At 40.3% G+C, this 16,599-nt stretch overlaps 1 protein-coding gene across 2 annotated transcripts; it reads right to left on the bottom strand.

The window, feature by feature from the left end:
* Positions 1 to 232: 232 nt before the first annotated feature.
* tmem63a (transmembrane protein 63A) lies at positions 233 to 16,599 on the bottom strand. 2 transcript variants are annotated; one of them, XM_066697400.1, is made up of 23 exons: positions 16,514 to 16,599; positions 14,090 to 14,263; positions 12,294 to 12,373; positions 11,774 to 11,852; positions 11,192 to 11,229; positions 10,689 to 10,831; positions 10,303 to 10,354; positions 9,792 to 9,900; positions 9,242 to 9,312; positions 8,362 to 8,442; positions 7,749 to 7,872; positions 7,372 to 7,505; positions 6,949 to 7,086; positions 5,620 to 5,773; positions 5,171 to 5,277; positions 4,844 to 4,930; positions 4,682 to 4,747; positions 4,439 to 4,601; positions 3,161 to 3,266; positions 2,560 to 2,727; positions 1,967 to 2,082; positions 1,805 to 1,849; positions 233 to 1,575 (listed from the first exon to the last, which is right to left on the bottom strand). In XM_066697400.1, exons 2-23 carry the CDS (start codon positions 14,237 to 14,239, stop codon positions 1,423 to 1,425), a joined length of 2,364 nt encoding a protein of 787 aa, XP_066553497.1. In that variant the 5' UTR covers positions 14,240 to 14,263; positions 16,514 to 16,599; the 3' UTR covers positions 233 to 1,422. The 2 variants fall into 2 exon arrangements, with proteins under 2 accessions (XP_066553497.1, XP_066553498.1); XM_066697401.1 differs by lacking the exon at positions 16,514 to 16,599 and adding an exon at positions 16,382 to 16,507.

Genomic DNA, 16,599 nt, shown 5'->3' with positions numbered 1-16,599 from the left:
CTATTTGTCACTGGTCAAATTCTAACCCTGCACCAGAACAAGGAAACTGATGGCCAGTGGCTCGCTGTGGAGATACATGTGTGAATCAATACTGCCCTCCAGTGGTCAGACAGGGTTACAGAATGAGAAACTGGTGCAGTTTGCTTATGAAACTTGTGATTTTTTTAAATGGAAAGAAAAAAATAAAAACACATGGTGCTGCCAAGCTTAAGAAATCAAGTTGAAGTCATGGTCACCAGAATAAAAACGTCCAGTTCTTTATTAAACATTAAACATATCGAACAAATATAACAATAAGAGTAGTTAGTTTCTTTTTGTTTTTAAAGAGGATTAGTTTCTTTAAAACGGAAAACATTAACACATGAACAGTGTTATTCTACTGAAACATTACAGATGTATTTTCTGTGTAGCCTGTGAAATAAAATGTGTCCCAGCTAACACACAACGTGTGTTAAAAATAAAGGCAAATAACTAAAAGCACTGTTGATAAAAACTAATTTTGGTTTATCCAGACTGAGTACAATTTCTGCCTCACTTCCTCTCTATAAAGTCTGCATGTCACCGACCGTAACAGCAGTGAGAGTGACACCCGGCTCCCTGTACCCACCGCATGTAAAGCGTGAAGGTTGTGGTCTTGTATTTAAAACATTTCTTTAAAAGTGCAAGAGCGTAACGTCAAGCTGGCGAAACCGCAGCCGTTTATGTATAACAGTGACTGAGTGGCAGGACTAGTAGTGTGTTCCCGATGTGAGTGAATCATTTATTTATAATGGACAGTGTAGACTGTTCCAACTCTTGTCACAGAACATCATGGCATTGCTCTTCTAGTAACATCAAAACCAATACGGGTTCCATAAAAACAGATGTTGTGTCCCCAATGGAAAGGAAACAGGAATGTCAGTGTGTGTGTGCAGCCCTGGACTCAAATCTGGACAACATCAATTCAACTAAGACGTTGCCAGGACTAGTTGCAACTTGCCAGGGCTTCTCATCCCTCGTTACGGCAGTGTGGAGAGAAGACGAAGACCCCACAGTCCTGTCCATCGGTCCCAGCTGCGTGCTCTAAGAATCTATGAATGGCAGCCAATTTGGAAAACACGAAAGAGAAAATATGTAGCTAGGGCAGTTATATAAAACGTATATCTAGATCATTAAGTTATTGAGGATACTACTGTGCTGCCTAAAAGCCTAGCAGAAGGTGCTTAGTGTTTTCATATGAATGTTGTTTCTGATGAATCACCTGTACTTTATGTGGAGTTGGAAGGAGTGCAGCAAATTGTACTTTGGTAGCAAAGGCCTCAGAGTCATCCATTTCAAAGAACAAAGCCTTAAACTGGGCTCCCCTTCCATTATTGTTACTGTTGTGGATACGGTGGCCCTTCGTGCCGTCCACAGCACTGTAGAGGAAGACAGAAATGTGTCCTAGGCGTGTGACGGACCTGGCTCTGGCACCGAGGCACTGCCTGGGTTGTCTGATGGAGAGGGACTGGTTTCCACAGCCCCATAAGACTGAACTTTGCGGTCCAGGGAGGCAGGTTGGCTGGGTGCTGACTGAAGCACCTTGGGCACATAGACCTGTAAACGGATACATCAGGATGTTATGAATGTCAGCCATAAACCACAAGGCCAAAGTGTGTGTTTTTTTTTGGTCTCTGCCCACCCCACCGTATGAGCCAGAGAGTTTGCTGCCAAGTCTGTGTTTGGGGAGGGCGGAGGGATGCCAAGAAGGGAAAGCAACGTTTGAGTCCTGTAATTAAACATGCAGTGGACATGCAACTTAAAGCAACAGATGATTAGAACTTACAGGCTGCGGATTCACGTTGTGCGTTCCGTCTACTTCTTCGTTTATCTAGGCGGACACAGAGCAAGAGCGTTAGCCAAGTGTGACTTTAAAACCCCGGGGCCAAAATGTTAAAAAACTAATTACACCAGCAGATTAACTCTGCTGACTGGGCTTCATGCTCACCTTGTAATTATGTGGACTCAGGTACTTAAAGTGTCCAAAGCAGGTGTAACCGATGCAGATCGAAATGGTGACGCCCAAAACCACTAGCGTGAACAGGGACGTGTCGGTTGTAAAACCTGAAATACAAATTAAAACAAACAAATCCCACCTTGATGAGCATCAGACACACGTATTATTGACACTGAAGGGCAACCTGACATTCAGACACAGAGAACAATACCACCCTAGCAGCTAATTCACATTGACAGGAACTTTGTAAGCTTCAAAAGAATGAGAAATTACTTCTATATATACACCTTATTAACGTCTTGTATGTCTTGTACTCCAAACTGTATATTTAAATGAACAATGGCAAATAAACAGCTCTAAGACACCACAATTCATACTCGTGAATTTTGGCATCTCTTTGATAATGTCTGTGAAACAGCCACTGGCTGCCCATTGATGACACTGGACTGTGCGAGCGCTTATGGGCAGGGTGGAGGTTTGTTTGGTCTAACACTGAGGGCTCTGTGACAGGACATAACGTCCACGTCAGCTCATGTGTCATTCTCCAGAGGAAATGGTTACTGGGGCAATGGCGGGGGCGTTACCTGTCCTCAGCACGGAGAAGAAGTACAGCCAGAACAGGCAAATGATTGGCGCGGACAGGGCCTGGTTCACCGCTGTGTAATGGATCTTCATGTCCAGAGGGGCGGGCAGGTAAGCAAAGTACAGGTTGTGTTTGTCCACCAAGTGCTTCAAAATCATGTAGAGCAGACCTGAAGGGCAGAGATGCACATACCATGTTAGGTGAGTGTGTGCGTGTTCCTATTCCTATTCCTATGGGAGTTTCAAACTTAAAGCTGTCAATATGAGATTAGCTCAATCCAAGCGACAGGATATCCTGACCTGGGGCTAAGACTTTTACCAGATGCCCTTCTCCGGGGGAGCCCCTGAGAGGTGAACCTTTTAATGTATACTGTACTGCAGGGTTTAACTATTGCTTGGAGTTGAGGTAAACTACCCGTAACAAAAGGTATCAGCCTGCAGGGAAGTAAGCCATTCCCTCAGGAGTTGAGAGAGATGACTGGTACAATTAAGCCGCTGGGAGTTGGGTTCGAACAAAAGCCAGAAGAAACTGTCCATCCTCTGAAGACTGAGCGTGACTGTTCGGCCCACTGAGGTAACTAGGAGAGAGTCCTGGGAACTTACCAAAGGGGACAATAACCGGACAGGTGATACTGTAAGCCATGATCACTGTGAAGGACGACAGCATCCAGGCATACGTGGCTCCACACTCAAACTCAGTGGCTTGGTTCTGAGAACAAGGAACAAAGGTGCAGTTCAGTCCCATCTGAATACTAGAACATTGTGTACAGTTAATGAACATGCGCAACAAGACCTCCCTGGCATAAAGTACATTGACCACAGAGGCCCAAAATAAAAACAAAGTGCTTGAGTATTTTTTGAGACAACAGAACTGAACAGAACAGAACAATCCAGTTACAATTTTAAAGATTGTTGGAAATATTGGCCACTCTGACATAGTCCAATTCAGGGGTGCTCAATCCTGGTCCTGGAGAGCCCCAATCCACTTACTCTTATAAGTCACCCTAAATCACCAATGTGTTAATACTGGGAACACATGTGAGTTATTAATCAATTAAGAAAGTCAACCAAGGGAATTCTTCCCTCAGGAGGCTGCAGGTATTCAGATAATTGCTCCAATAGTTTCAAAAGCACTGAATTTACCACACCAGGTGCTTCATTCATCAGAATGAAATACTTCCAGGTGTTTATAAATTGGTGATACAAGGGTGACGTCTAAAACCTGCTGGTTAGGGGCTCTCCAGGACCAGGATTGAGCACCTCTGGTCTAATTCCTTGTCTTGCACATAGTCTATGGGTGTATAAATTACACACAATGATTAAACTACCCATGTCCACACATGTTAAAGGCAGAATGATACTACACACCCACAGGATGTTAACAAAAATCCTGTGTTTTAAGCTTGCCAGTAATCTCTAAAAACAATGCAAGAATGGAGTGATTTAACCTTCTTTCAAATGCCGTTACACATGATTTAAACTCTGAAGAATATGATAAATCAAATTCATGTCTGACAGAATGTGTTCAACTGCACAGAAAAGACTGAAATAGAAATTGGAAATCTTGGAGGCTGCATTTCCAACCTGGATATTCTTCTGTCATTTGATATCCTGATCGGGATCAGGAGTCTGGAAAAGCCAAAACGCCAATAAAACAAACATTTATTCGGGTAAAATGATACCATGAAATAACACAGTTCTCATTTCTTGTGCTTTTCTCTGTACAACAAACAACACAAAACTGTGGTTCCACCATAGGCAATGCCCACATCAAGAGGAAACACAAAGCAAGTCGATGATCCGAAGCGCAAAATCCAAGCAGCGCAGTTTGTATGTGAAAGCACAGGCACTGGGGTTGGGGGGTTGGCGGTTGGGCCACACCTGTTCAACCAATTTCCTCTCTGCGGCCGAGCGCGCCATGGCCATGCGGATGCTGAAGATCAGAAGATTTGGCACACGGAGGAGTTCCATCCCACTCCCTACGAGGGCAGCCGCGATGATGTAGTTCACAAAGAAGGCCCCTTGGTTGGGCAGGAACACACACCTGTCAGCACAGGAGGCAGCAGTCAAGTCACCAGCACAGCACAGCACAGCGACGATCCTGAGAGGACACAAGATACTCACTCAAACCTCAGCTTGGCCAGTGCCAGAAATTTGGTGTCAAACAGCCATTGAAAGAAGAGATCTAAACTGGAACAAAAACAGGAAAAAAAACAAAATGTTACCTGCAACATACAGTCAATGATACCATAATACATAAAAACATGTATTTATTTTTATATTTACCTTGTAAGGCCAAGGGAGGGCAGAATCAACACCATAAAAAGCAGAAAGAAGTACAGTTTGTGGATCATGGACACGTTTTCACCTGACCTATCCACAAAACAAAAGAAAATAAAAAGTCAGGAAAATAAAAAGCAACCGAGAGCTCAACTGGAATACAAACCTGAAGACACAGAGCTACTCCAAGACCAGGATTGTTAAATCAACACAAAGCCCTGAATTGTGTGGTTATCTTCAACAACCCCCAACCCACAGGAAAACAGTAAGAACCACCAAGACCTGCTCACCACAATACAACCTGTACCCCATATTTCCAGTCACCGTCATTACCTGGTCCAGTGGGCTTCAACAAACGTGGAGTAATAGACGATGGTTGGCAGCAGAGAGGAGAACGCCCAGAGGAGGAACGAGGGGAAGAACTGGCTGATAACCGCGTTCTGCAAGACAAACACGTACAAGCTCTCATTCCTGGACAAGACGTTTGGGATGTGTAATAACTGGGCATGTATTTTTCCCCAATAACTGTTTAGGGTTGCAGAACAAAGAGTTTGACGCACAGGAATAAACATTATTAAATTGTACAGCACCCTCAGTTCCTATACTGGCAGACCAATGATTCTTTTAACATTTAAACCCAAGTGCAACAGGTCACGTGCTGAAATAGCTACACTCTGTTGGGTTTTTAGGCGTTATGTGAACTGGATTAGTTGTGACTTTTTTGCCGAGCTACAGTCCTCGTTGTGTTGGTTTCATAAACGGGCACGTGATGGTGAACTCACATTCAGATAGTAGATGGGCTTGGTGATGTTGAACTTGTCTATGGTGGTGATGATAATGGAGGGGGTGGTGAGGAAGAACAGCAAAAGGAAGAGCAGGAAGTTGAGGATGAGGCACCTGAACCACCAGCGGACCCCCTGAGTTGACAAGTTCTCCCTGCCAAACAAGAAGAGCAAATTATCACGCTGCAGGCTGACACAAACACCTTCTGTAACATCACTGGAATCAATGGGATCAACATGCAGATTCCACCACAGCAGAGGTAGCAGGGAATGGGAAAGTTTCACTTTTAATTTTCTCTCCAAAAAGACTAGCTAAACATGTACTCCTAGACAAATGACAATATACAGTTATGCAGTCAGGGTCAATTCCAATTCCACATGATCACATCTAGTCAAGTCCAAAATCAAGTTCCAATTGTGTGTGTTATTTTCCATTCCAATTCCGAATATATGATTGAATTGGAATTCACCACAACTCTCTACTTAAGAAACACATGCAGTTTTTAGGCATGCAACAACACAAAAACGACACAAGCTGATTATTTCAATAACTGAAGCTGTTGAGCAGTTCACATAAGACCAAGATCCACACTTTTTAAAATGAATAAAACATTTTTTTAAAAAGGGTTACTAATAACTAATGCAGTTTTCATGCAGGCAAATACAGAGGTTAGCACACTTTCAAAGAACTAGGATGTGTCTGTATATTCAAAATGGATTGTTTGACTGGCCAAATCCAACAACAGCACATACTGGAATAGTGTTTGATACCCTGCACTTTAATAAGTCATAGCATAGTGTTTATGCAATTGTAAGATACCAACTAATTGAATACAGCTAAATAAACAAAGCATGCACGTAAGGGACTAAATAGCAATTCAGTGTGAATACTGAAGAACAAAACTCGACACAAATTAATTTCTGCATCACATTGACAGTTGAAGTTGCATCATTGTAAATTAAGAGACCCCGGGTGAATCCAGCTCAAATTCAATAATGCAGCTTACCAGGAGAGAATGAGAGAGAGAGAAAAAAATGGGGGTTAAACACATTACAATGTCAATTACTGAATAACAATAAAACTAAAAAACATGTATTTCTTTGCTGTTGAATAATTTCACCTAATTAAAATTGTTATATATACACATACATACATTTATTATTAACAAACACAAATTAAGCATGCAGGAATGTAATGTAGATGATCTAATCTATAATAACAATACAATATAGTTCATATCATCACATCCCTAGTGCAAACAACTTTTCTGAGGAGCCCAGAACGCCCTTGGGTCCCAGTACAGGAGACAAATACAGCAGCTGTCCTACCAGTAAATATTTTTGGGATCTGGAGCATAGCTGACATCCCACTGCTTCACTTTGAGGGCCTCGATGTAGGACGAACTCTGGGGCTCCTGGGGACATTTGCACCCAGTGCAGTTTATAGCATTGAAGTCTTTCAGCACACTATAGAGAAATAAACAAAATGTGTGAGTGTCTCAGGGAAATGCATCGCTATGAGAGAATCACTGCACCAAACAACATTCATCATTCACTACACAGACCAGCAGCGTCATTACAAAAGCTCTTAGAGTAATAATTTCTGAGGCAGGGTCTCCTGGTATCAACACTGCCTTAGTCAGGGAAGGCCTTCACAATAATCAGATAAACTCTTCACAGCTGCATTCTGAAACTGAAGAAAATAATTTCATCCTTTGACTTTGTAATGTTCAGCGATGTTTAATGACTTACAGGGATGTCATTGCCTCATTCTGCAGGGTGACGAAGGCCATACCCAGACGCTTGCCGTACACATCCTCCTTTCTACTAGAAAGCTCCTCATCCAGTTTTTTCTCCTTGTCAGTGTAATAATCAATGGCATCCACCTAATTTGAGAAGAGGGGGGAGAATTGAATTGCATATCGTTACTAAAGCTGTGGACCTCGCCAGTTGACCTGATGGATGACAGACTGGCATGGAGTAGGGCTGAGAAAAAGCAACACCACGAGAGATTAGGATCCCCACGCAGAAACAGGTGATACAATCATTGGCAATGAAACTAGATTTCAACACTTATTCAACAGAATACATTTGCTTTTTGCTTTGCCAAGCTTGTGTCTGAAACACACCTCCTGACAGAACTTCGTTTTGCAACAGCAGGGATAACCACAGAGCTTTGGGTTAATTAGAGCTCGCTTTCCTTCGCGCTCCAGGAATTTTCTGTAGTACACCAGGTTTTTCTCCGCCCTTGTCCTTTAAGACAAAAAACAAAAGAGTTACCAGATTCTTGTGCAACTTTAGTCCTATAATTGAAACCAACCATAAAAATACTCCAGACCTAAGCATGGTGATTTTTAAAGGGTATTGAACAGATTCTTTCAGGAAGTAATGCCTTGACTTGGTTAATGAATATCACACAAGAAAAGCAGTTAGACATCAAATGCAGAACTTTGACCAGACCAGCGTCACAATTCAAGGTAAACACTGGCATTCATATAAACTAAATTACCAAATATGAGGCCTAACACACAACATAACACATTACTGAAGATGATCAAAATACACACCAGTCATACATAATTAAAAGTTAGACAAATTTCTATGAATCATGCAATCTCTAGATAAATAAACCTGTACATTGTACCTTTCAAAAACCAGTAGAGCGTACATCTGCTCAAACCATTATGAGCAAACATACCCAAGGAGTAATTTAAAACATACACTACAAATAGAAATCCTCACCTTTCTTTGGCCAGGTGGACGAGATTAGCAACATCGTAGCACAGGTATACATTGGAGACCTGGCACGTGGGGTACGCCTCACTAGAACAGCAGGACAGAAACAGAAAAGAAATGAGAGCTGATGAAGACAAAGTTGCTTATTTTCTACCTTCCTATCTTTGTTGTGCTGCCGATTCCACTTCACATTGTTTTCCAAGAGTTAACCAATCATATGAAGCACTGCCCCCTCCACTCTCTAACTGGACTTTTCACTCTCACACTGTGCCTGACTGTGTCTTCCAAATGCAAATTACAGCAACTCTTGTAATTTGGAAGCAGGTACATCTAAACAACTTTAGAAGATACTTCCAAACAAGTAATAGTAAGGAAAACATACACTGAAACTTTCAACTGCTGTGCAGAAGGGATTCTGAAGGTCTCTTTTGGTTTCCAGTTTTGTTTCATCCTTATCAGCTCTTTCACAGCTTCCTTTATACTGGCAGCAGCAAGCTTAGCACAATTGATAAAGTACGCCAAAAATAGTAGGCCCTGCATTAAAACTGCATGGCCAATCTATCCATTTAGCGGTTTGCTTATCTCTCTGTGGCACTGGGGGATTTCAACCAATTCAGCATTACTGGCCATGCAACTCTGTCTACCGTTTGATCTCATTTCAGGCAGACCTGAGGTTTGACTCTCCCTTGGTTTCAGGACTTTATTTCTACAAGTGCAAATTAGAAATAATTAGAACTGACTACAGCAGAATAGAGTGCCCAAAATGTTTTTTAACATTTTGTAACATTATGGAAGGACATAATTAACCAGCAAGTGTTTTATATTAATTATATGAAAATGATACCTATATAGGCATATTCTAAATATTATAAATGATTGGCCTTACCTGAAGTGTATCTTGATAGAATCTTCACTTGCATATTCAGGCATGGAAGTAATAAATAAGCTGTGCGTTACCTGGGAAGGAAGACATCAGAAAGGTTCAAAACAAGCCTACGGTCAGATCATTTTGCTCAGAAGTTATTGTTCCAAGAATCCAATGGTGAACTGAATTATTAATAGTCATTTAACTATATATGCCACAGTTTGAAGATTCACTGGCCTTTAATAACTTGATTCTGTTATCATATGCATGATTTCCCCGCAACTTGTTTTAGTGTTTTTACAAAAAGCCTTAAGAGGTTAGGTTTGTTTACAGTTGGACAGACAAACACATATCATAGTCTACCTGTGTCACTGGTGCAATCAAGAAATGACCGGTCGTACGGTACTTACTAATGAAGTTCTCGTTTGCATTTGCTTCGATATGTAAAGATGAAAAATTGCTATCACTTCTGCCCTGCTTTGCATTATGAGATTAAGCGTGGCATGGATCTTCAGCAGTGGCATCGCTGCACATATGGTTTAAGGAGCACAGTGAATTGACAAATACTCACGGTGTCTTTCTCCATGCTTTTCATATTAGAGGTGTGATGTCTCATTGCGATCACTGTGAGGATGAGGTAGAGCACAGCAAACACAGTGTGTACCCATAGAAGGTTGTAGCTAGGATTGTGAAAAGAAGATATATACATTACTTTAAAATGTGATGTGACAAATGACAATAACTTTATATTAAGCCGAGAGTAATTAAAAGGGAGAACAGTCTACAAGATTTTTTTAAATCCGAATTGAAGAATGAAAGGTATACAAACTTAGGCTAAACTTTATTTCTTGTCTTCACTCCCTCAATATGTTTAACATCTAATCATCTGTATGAAACCATTCCTTCTGTCAATACTTACTTCTTTCAGCTCTAATGTAAATATCCAACCAACCCGATTTTTAACATATCAGATCTATAGGAGTGTTTATTTTATGCGAATGAGAATTGGCTAGATGTGTTTCTGTCTAATATCTAATATGTCTGTCTATAACAGCAGCATAATGATAAACTCCTTTACATACCCTTTCTGCAGATTTCCTATTGTTGTTCGGCCAAAATTATAAGGGTCAGCTTCTGTAACAGTATAAATTGATAACTTTAGACACACCTGCCAGTACGTGGTGAATTTAAACAGTCTGTCACTTACACCGAACAGTTCTGATTAGATTAAGTACTGGTTAGTTGAGAGATGCAATTAGAAACTAAACAAACAAATCGCAAAGCAAGCTACATTATGTTGCAAGTCTGAATACATAAATTGTGTGCAGATAATGATAAACCGTATCCTGTTAATTGTTTTCTGCCCTATAGCAGGGAAGTACTCAAAATAAGCAGATATAAAAGATAAAGCATAAACTGGCCCTGGTGATTAATCCAACGCCATCTAATGCATTTGTCTGCACCTTACCGAACAGGTTTCCGGAGAGGTTGACGGGCAGGATAATGGCCACAGACATGACGGTGAAGACGGCCAGGAGGAAAATGAGATGCCGCTGGAAGGAAAGGTACAGGATGGCATCCTTCCCACACTTCTCCTGAATCTTGTCTGCACTGTAACCAAGCAAACCACAAGCAAGAATGAACACTGACAGTGACCACCCCTGCCCCCCTCACACATCTATTCCATTATCTTATGTACAGCTTCTGAAACTCACACTGATGCCTTTGAGATGATGACACGCTGCTGCAGACAGTGGTACTAGTACTTGTAACATTATTTACCCAAAACAAAATGCTAATATTTAGACACTGTTACTAGTGGATTACGCACAACACATGCAAATATCCTTTCTGCATCTTACATACTGCACTGAATGGGTGGCTATCACCTCTAATGGTTTCAAAACTGCAAACATGATTCTCAGCCGTGTGTTGACTGCTGTGTGACCTCCTTCATGCAGCTGTACTTACTCCAGTCGGACCACAAACGCCACCAAGGAGAAGAACCCCTAAGAGGAAACAGGATATATTCATTCTTATCCAGTATCAATGGGAAAATACATTTGAAATGACATGCACAGTCTGCTATGCTTAACCTGGGACATGTTGCTATAATAAGTTATTCTTCCCAGTTGCCAAGCCAATAGTATAAGTAAAGGCTGTTCAAGTGCTATATGGTCACCTGCTTAATCGCCGTAAAAAAAAATAAGCTGAGGGAGACACAATATCCCTGAGGACCACTGTGTTAACTAGGGAGTATTATACAGTTATTGCGTCTGTAAAAACAGATGCTGTGTGCTGCGGCATCAACAAAGTATGAGGCTGGGCTCTATAATTCTGGGGTAACTGGCTCAGCAACATTCATTTAGCCTGTCCACAGCAAAGAAAAGTTTCAACTGGAATGAATTCGACAGGGAGGCCAGAACAGGTGAGATTTTGCAGTAGGGGGCAGGAATTGTTCCTTGTGGTCATTAACATTGCGGGAGAAAACCAGGGGAAGATCTCAGCTGACCCAATTACATTAAAAGCAAAAGTAATAAAAACAACACAGACCTTCCGGTATTCAGGTTCCTCTGATGTTGACATGGAAGAGGACAGCCTAGCGTATCTCCTGTGTGACGGTTCTGTGAAACTGAGAACACAAGGCTCCGATGGTCAACAGGATACCAGCAGGACAGAAGCTAACGCATCCTACGGCATGTGTCCATGCTTTCGTTTCTGACAGACGATGACTCACAGCTTACGGTTGTGTATTCAAGTGAACTCTTAAGATATCTGTAATTGGCTACACTGTGATCTGTCCTGACTAACACAAGCTGAGTACTGACATATCAACAGTACACTGAGGCCTGTATGACTAATGCCTACAATTCTGTCTCTATACATACAAAACACTTTGAGAGCCATCCAACAGCCTTCCACATTAAAAATGGCAATACCATTGCATTTTCGCAGTTAAAGCCCACAAAAAGCTGTGCCATGAACTGGATTGGGGGGCCCCAGGGCCAGGGTTGGAGACCACTGCTGTAAAGTACCAACTCGATCAATTAATGTTTTTCAGGACAGTCCTTACCTGCTGGCGTCAGACACCATCGCAAGTCTCCCAAATCCCCACACTGTCTTCCTAATGATGGCAAAGATCACCAGCAGGATCTGAGAAGGAAAAGAAATGAAAAAAATGTAAACCATGTCTGAAAACAAGTATTAACAGTCAGGAGTGCCTCATTTCTGGTCCCACCTACATATTAAAAGTTGCAAAGCAGTTGTGTTCCTGTTCCTGTAGGTGAGAGTCTCTGCAATCTAGTCCTCGGGGGAAACCCTATGCAGTTGTTATTGTACCCAAGATGTTGATGTAATGTAGGCTAATCAAAACCTTTGGTTTGCTGTAAAACATTTTCATTCTCAATAATTTCAGCCTCAATAACACTATCTGGCATTACATAATTGCATTGACCCTAGTCATTGAAAAACAGGTTGTATGATTTATTAATGACCCACCTTTCTTGTCTGGCCTGCACTCAAAGACCAACAGAATACAATACACAGCAGTGCAATGCTGATTTCAAGACAACCTAATACAGGCTGCCCAGTCCTACACTTTAATTAAGCAATATCCATTACATTATTAATATCATTAGTATTTATTTGCATAAAAGTTAATACAATTCTATGGAACTTGATTTAAAACGCTATGTGCAAACTAAGTCAATAGAAAGTCAATGTAGTTTGCTGCTTGTGTCATTTTTAGTTTAGTTTATTTGCGTTACCCGTTTTTCCATTAATCTGGCGTGTTTTCCAGCGTGTGTGTGAGAATTGGGTTGAGCGAACCCCAGAGCTTCACTGTAGTATTACACTAGAGCCTATTTAGTGCAGACACAGACACCACAAAACAAAGTACTGACCATTTGTTAATTATACGGTTTTAGGACTACACCTATATTACCATTCAAATAAGTAACGATTTCAGAAAAGATCATCTTTAAAAGACAAATACAAATACCATATGATATGACCTGGCTGTACTCTCCAAACCAGTAAAGTTCAGTAAAGAACTTCACATAACCTGCCCCTTTTACATATCACAGCAATGTGCACATATAACTGAAAGCATGCAAATGCGCTCATATATTTATATATACCAAGTTCGAGGATTCAGTGTATGAGATGTGAATACCACTACCTTAGTGATTTGTATGTGAACAGTATCTGAAATACAGAAAATATTCTAGTTTGAGGTCACTAGATTGCAGTCCTAAAAAGCAAATATATGAGATGCCCTTGAAAGACTGTTGCAGGGAAGTCTGGAAGTCATTTTACCTGTGAGAGGTCGTTGTTTACTCTTTCCACCTAGCTCGGCCTGCACAGCATGAACTGGCATCTTTACAACATATTTATAACAGGGTTATGCAAATATTTTAGTTTCCCTTCCAATTACTCTCTCTTTTGCATTTCATTTAAAAAGTTATAAATGGAAAGTGGTCTTCAATTCTGAAACAGATGGCACAAGTAGGTAGATCTATACATTGCCTAGTGCAATTTAAGGAACATAGCTAAACGACTACTATAAATAGTGAAATGAGAACAAAATAAAATCCAAAGACTAATACAAAAGTTATTATATTATTTTAAAATGTTAGAATTACACTAACACGCTTTATAAAATAGAGGCCTTGTTTTTGCTTTAGATACAACTGGACAAGGGCATCTGCTAAGAAATAAATATTATTATTATTATTAATAATAATAATAATAATAACAATAACAGATGCTTATTGGAAAGCAACCATCACAGAATCGCACATCTAAGAGACTAACAGCAAGACAAAAGGAAACCCTCTTCGCAACACAAAAGGAGATCAAGGTGCTTACTATGAAGAAGACAAAATCCATCAGAAGTACCACAGGGACACCGCCAAACCTCAACCCCTGCAGCTCTGGGCTCTCGTCTTTCTTGCTGAAGCAGTTGGTGGCATTGACAGCCACGGCAGGAGACACACTGGTCCACTGCGTTGTGGCCATCTTCAGCCTGCGTGTTCAAAAGGCCTGCAAAACAAGACACCGCCCATAACTCAGGACTCCCCTCTTCTCAACATATTTTGTAAGCCCCACCACTTCCTCTTCCTCTAAGCAGACAAGACTCTAATGCAGCTGTGCGATTTCAAAACAACAGAAAAGAACTAGGACTGAAAACAAATACAAATTGAAAACGGGAGCTTTGTTGAAACAGAAACATTTTTTTTTTCCTTCAAAGGACTTGATCACATGGTGTCACATCAACAATATGTAAAACAGAAATAAAATCATACATATAAATAAGTGCATATAAAATCATATTAAGGAATATGTTTTCATCACTGTGTAATGTCCCTCCTTCCTCTTTGATTTATGTCTGGACATTAATGATTTTATGATTGGCACAGTCATAAAACTAGTCTCAAACTATGATTCCCCAAGTCATATATCTGTCATATATCTAAAAGATCACTTGTCATAAAAGCTAAAGGATGGAAATTAACATATTCCAAAGCATTTGAAGAAATTTGTATTTTGTGCCTAATTGAATATCTTCAGACATAACTGTCATTGCAGCAGCTCACTGTTATGCAATGTTTTGTATTGAGATGTCCATTCTAGCAGATTAAATGATCAAATGGAAAAGCAAAACCACCCCTCAATGTTATGGGAATATCTGGAACTGCGATTGATGTTTTGGTAGACAGAGCTGTAATACAGTCCTCGTGTTTGTGACTGTGAAATTATGATTAATTAGGCATAAACAGGGTAGATTCATCATATAAGACATGCTTGTTTCCTGTCTTAAGCCACGTCCTTCCAAAGGTGAAAATGACTGGGCACCCTTTCCAATGTGTAATGCGAGCCTATTCTAATTTTCTAACAATACACAAATTATCTTCTGGTACTTTTACATAAAAGGGTCATAATCCTGCTATATAATTAGTCATTCTACTTATACACATTTGTCACGACACGTTTTCACCTCCTTCGCAATTTGCCAAAGCCATTATCTCAAGTCCTTTGTTGTTTCTTTGCAAGTCTTAATAGAAAACCTGTTTTTCTTGGTTCACGACTGATGAGAAGAAGGGCCAGTCCATGTTAACTTCAGGGATGGGTTCTTTCACTTTGAGCCTTATGCAAGAGAGGAGATACTTGGCCTTGCTTCTTCAATATGACCCGTTTCGCTTTTCTCTGCATTGTGTTGGGTTCAAGTGTCATTTTGGATTCATTCTGAGTTTGAGCTGTTTTTGCTCTATTTTTCATACCTCTGGGAAGGAAGGAAAACTGCTTTTTGGAAATGCATTTCTTTCTTTTATGAACATCCATTTTTGACTAAGAGGTTACTTGGGCACATGCTCAGGGTCCTTTTTTAAACCTAATTTAAAAATGTTATTGACAGTTATAATGCTTCCTTTTCCAGAGGGATAAGATCAACCAGAGATTTTAAGTTGAATTTCTTGTTTGCAAAGATTTTAATACTAATAACAGGTTCAAATAAATTGTAAAGTTAATACTGACATTTATATTTATATATCAGTTATGTCAATGAATGGGGGTCTGGTGCAGAAAACTATAAATTGTCCCCAAGTATTCTTTATTTATTGACCATTACTTTATTTTAATTCGATGAGACTGTGACAGTGTTTATGGTGACTAATGCTGGTTCATGTAATACGAAATACACAAGACATACAACTAATAAGACTAAAATAATCGCTTATCATGACTACAAACACGACCCACGATGTCAAACTAAAAGAAAATGATGTGTTTGTGTTTGAATCTAGTAACTATTAAAATGCTATCGTATCAAATGTCATGACAAAGCACTTGTAACTGTTTGTATTACGCACAGACATTATTAAATTAATTAAACCATAGCTGGAAAAGTGCTTCTACATCCTACACTACATTTCAGCGACACCAACATTATCGACGTGCTTTAGGATGAGTTATAACTTGCAATATACCATCACACACAGCCATACGACTGTCCACTGACTGTCCAACACTGTGTGTTGTTGTTGACAAACAGTTAATACTTTAATACGTTATTCTTATAAAAGCGAAATCGATATCATGTCAATGTATGTATACTAACTAATGAGGAAATCCGAATTAAAAATCGATCCGGATAATATTCACCTTTATTCACCGACTAGGACAGCGCCTCGTTTTGCCCTAAATGCACGGCAATGTGTTCACTGGATACGTTGTCATAAAATAAAGACAAAAATAACAATAATCAACCCAGAGGTCAGAAGAAACCAGTCGTACCTGAGCAGAAACGCACAGCTGCCTCTCATCCGTGTTGCTGCCGCTCACATGGGCTCACACTCAGTTTAGGAAGTAGCACATCCGCG

Source organism: Amia ocellicauda, chromosome 1, assembly GCF_036373705.1.
Source record: "Amia ocellicauda isolate fAmiCal2 chromosome 1, fAmiCal2.hap1, whole genome shotgun sequence".
Lineage (NCBI taxonomy): Eukaryota > Metazoa > Chordata > Actinopteri > Amiiformes > Amiidae > Amia > Amia ocellicauda.
This window is presented reverse-complemented; position numbering and strand designations above follow the sequence as displayed.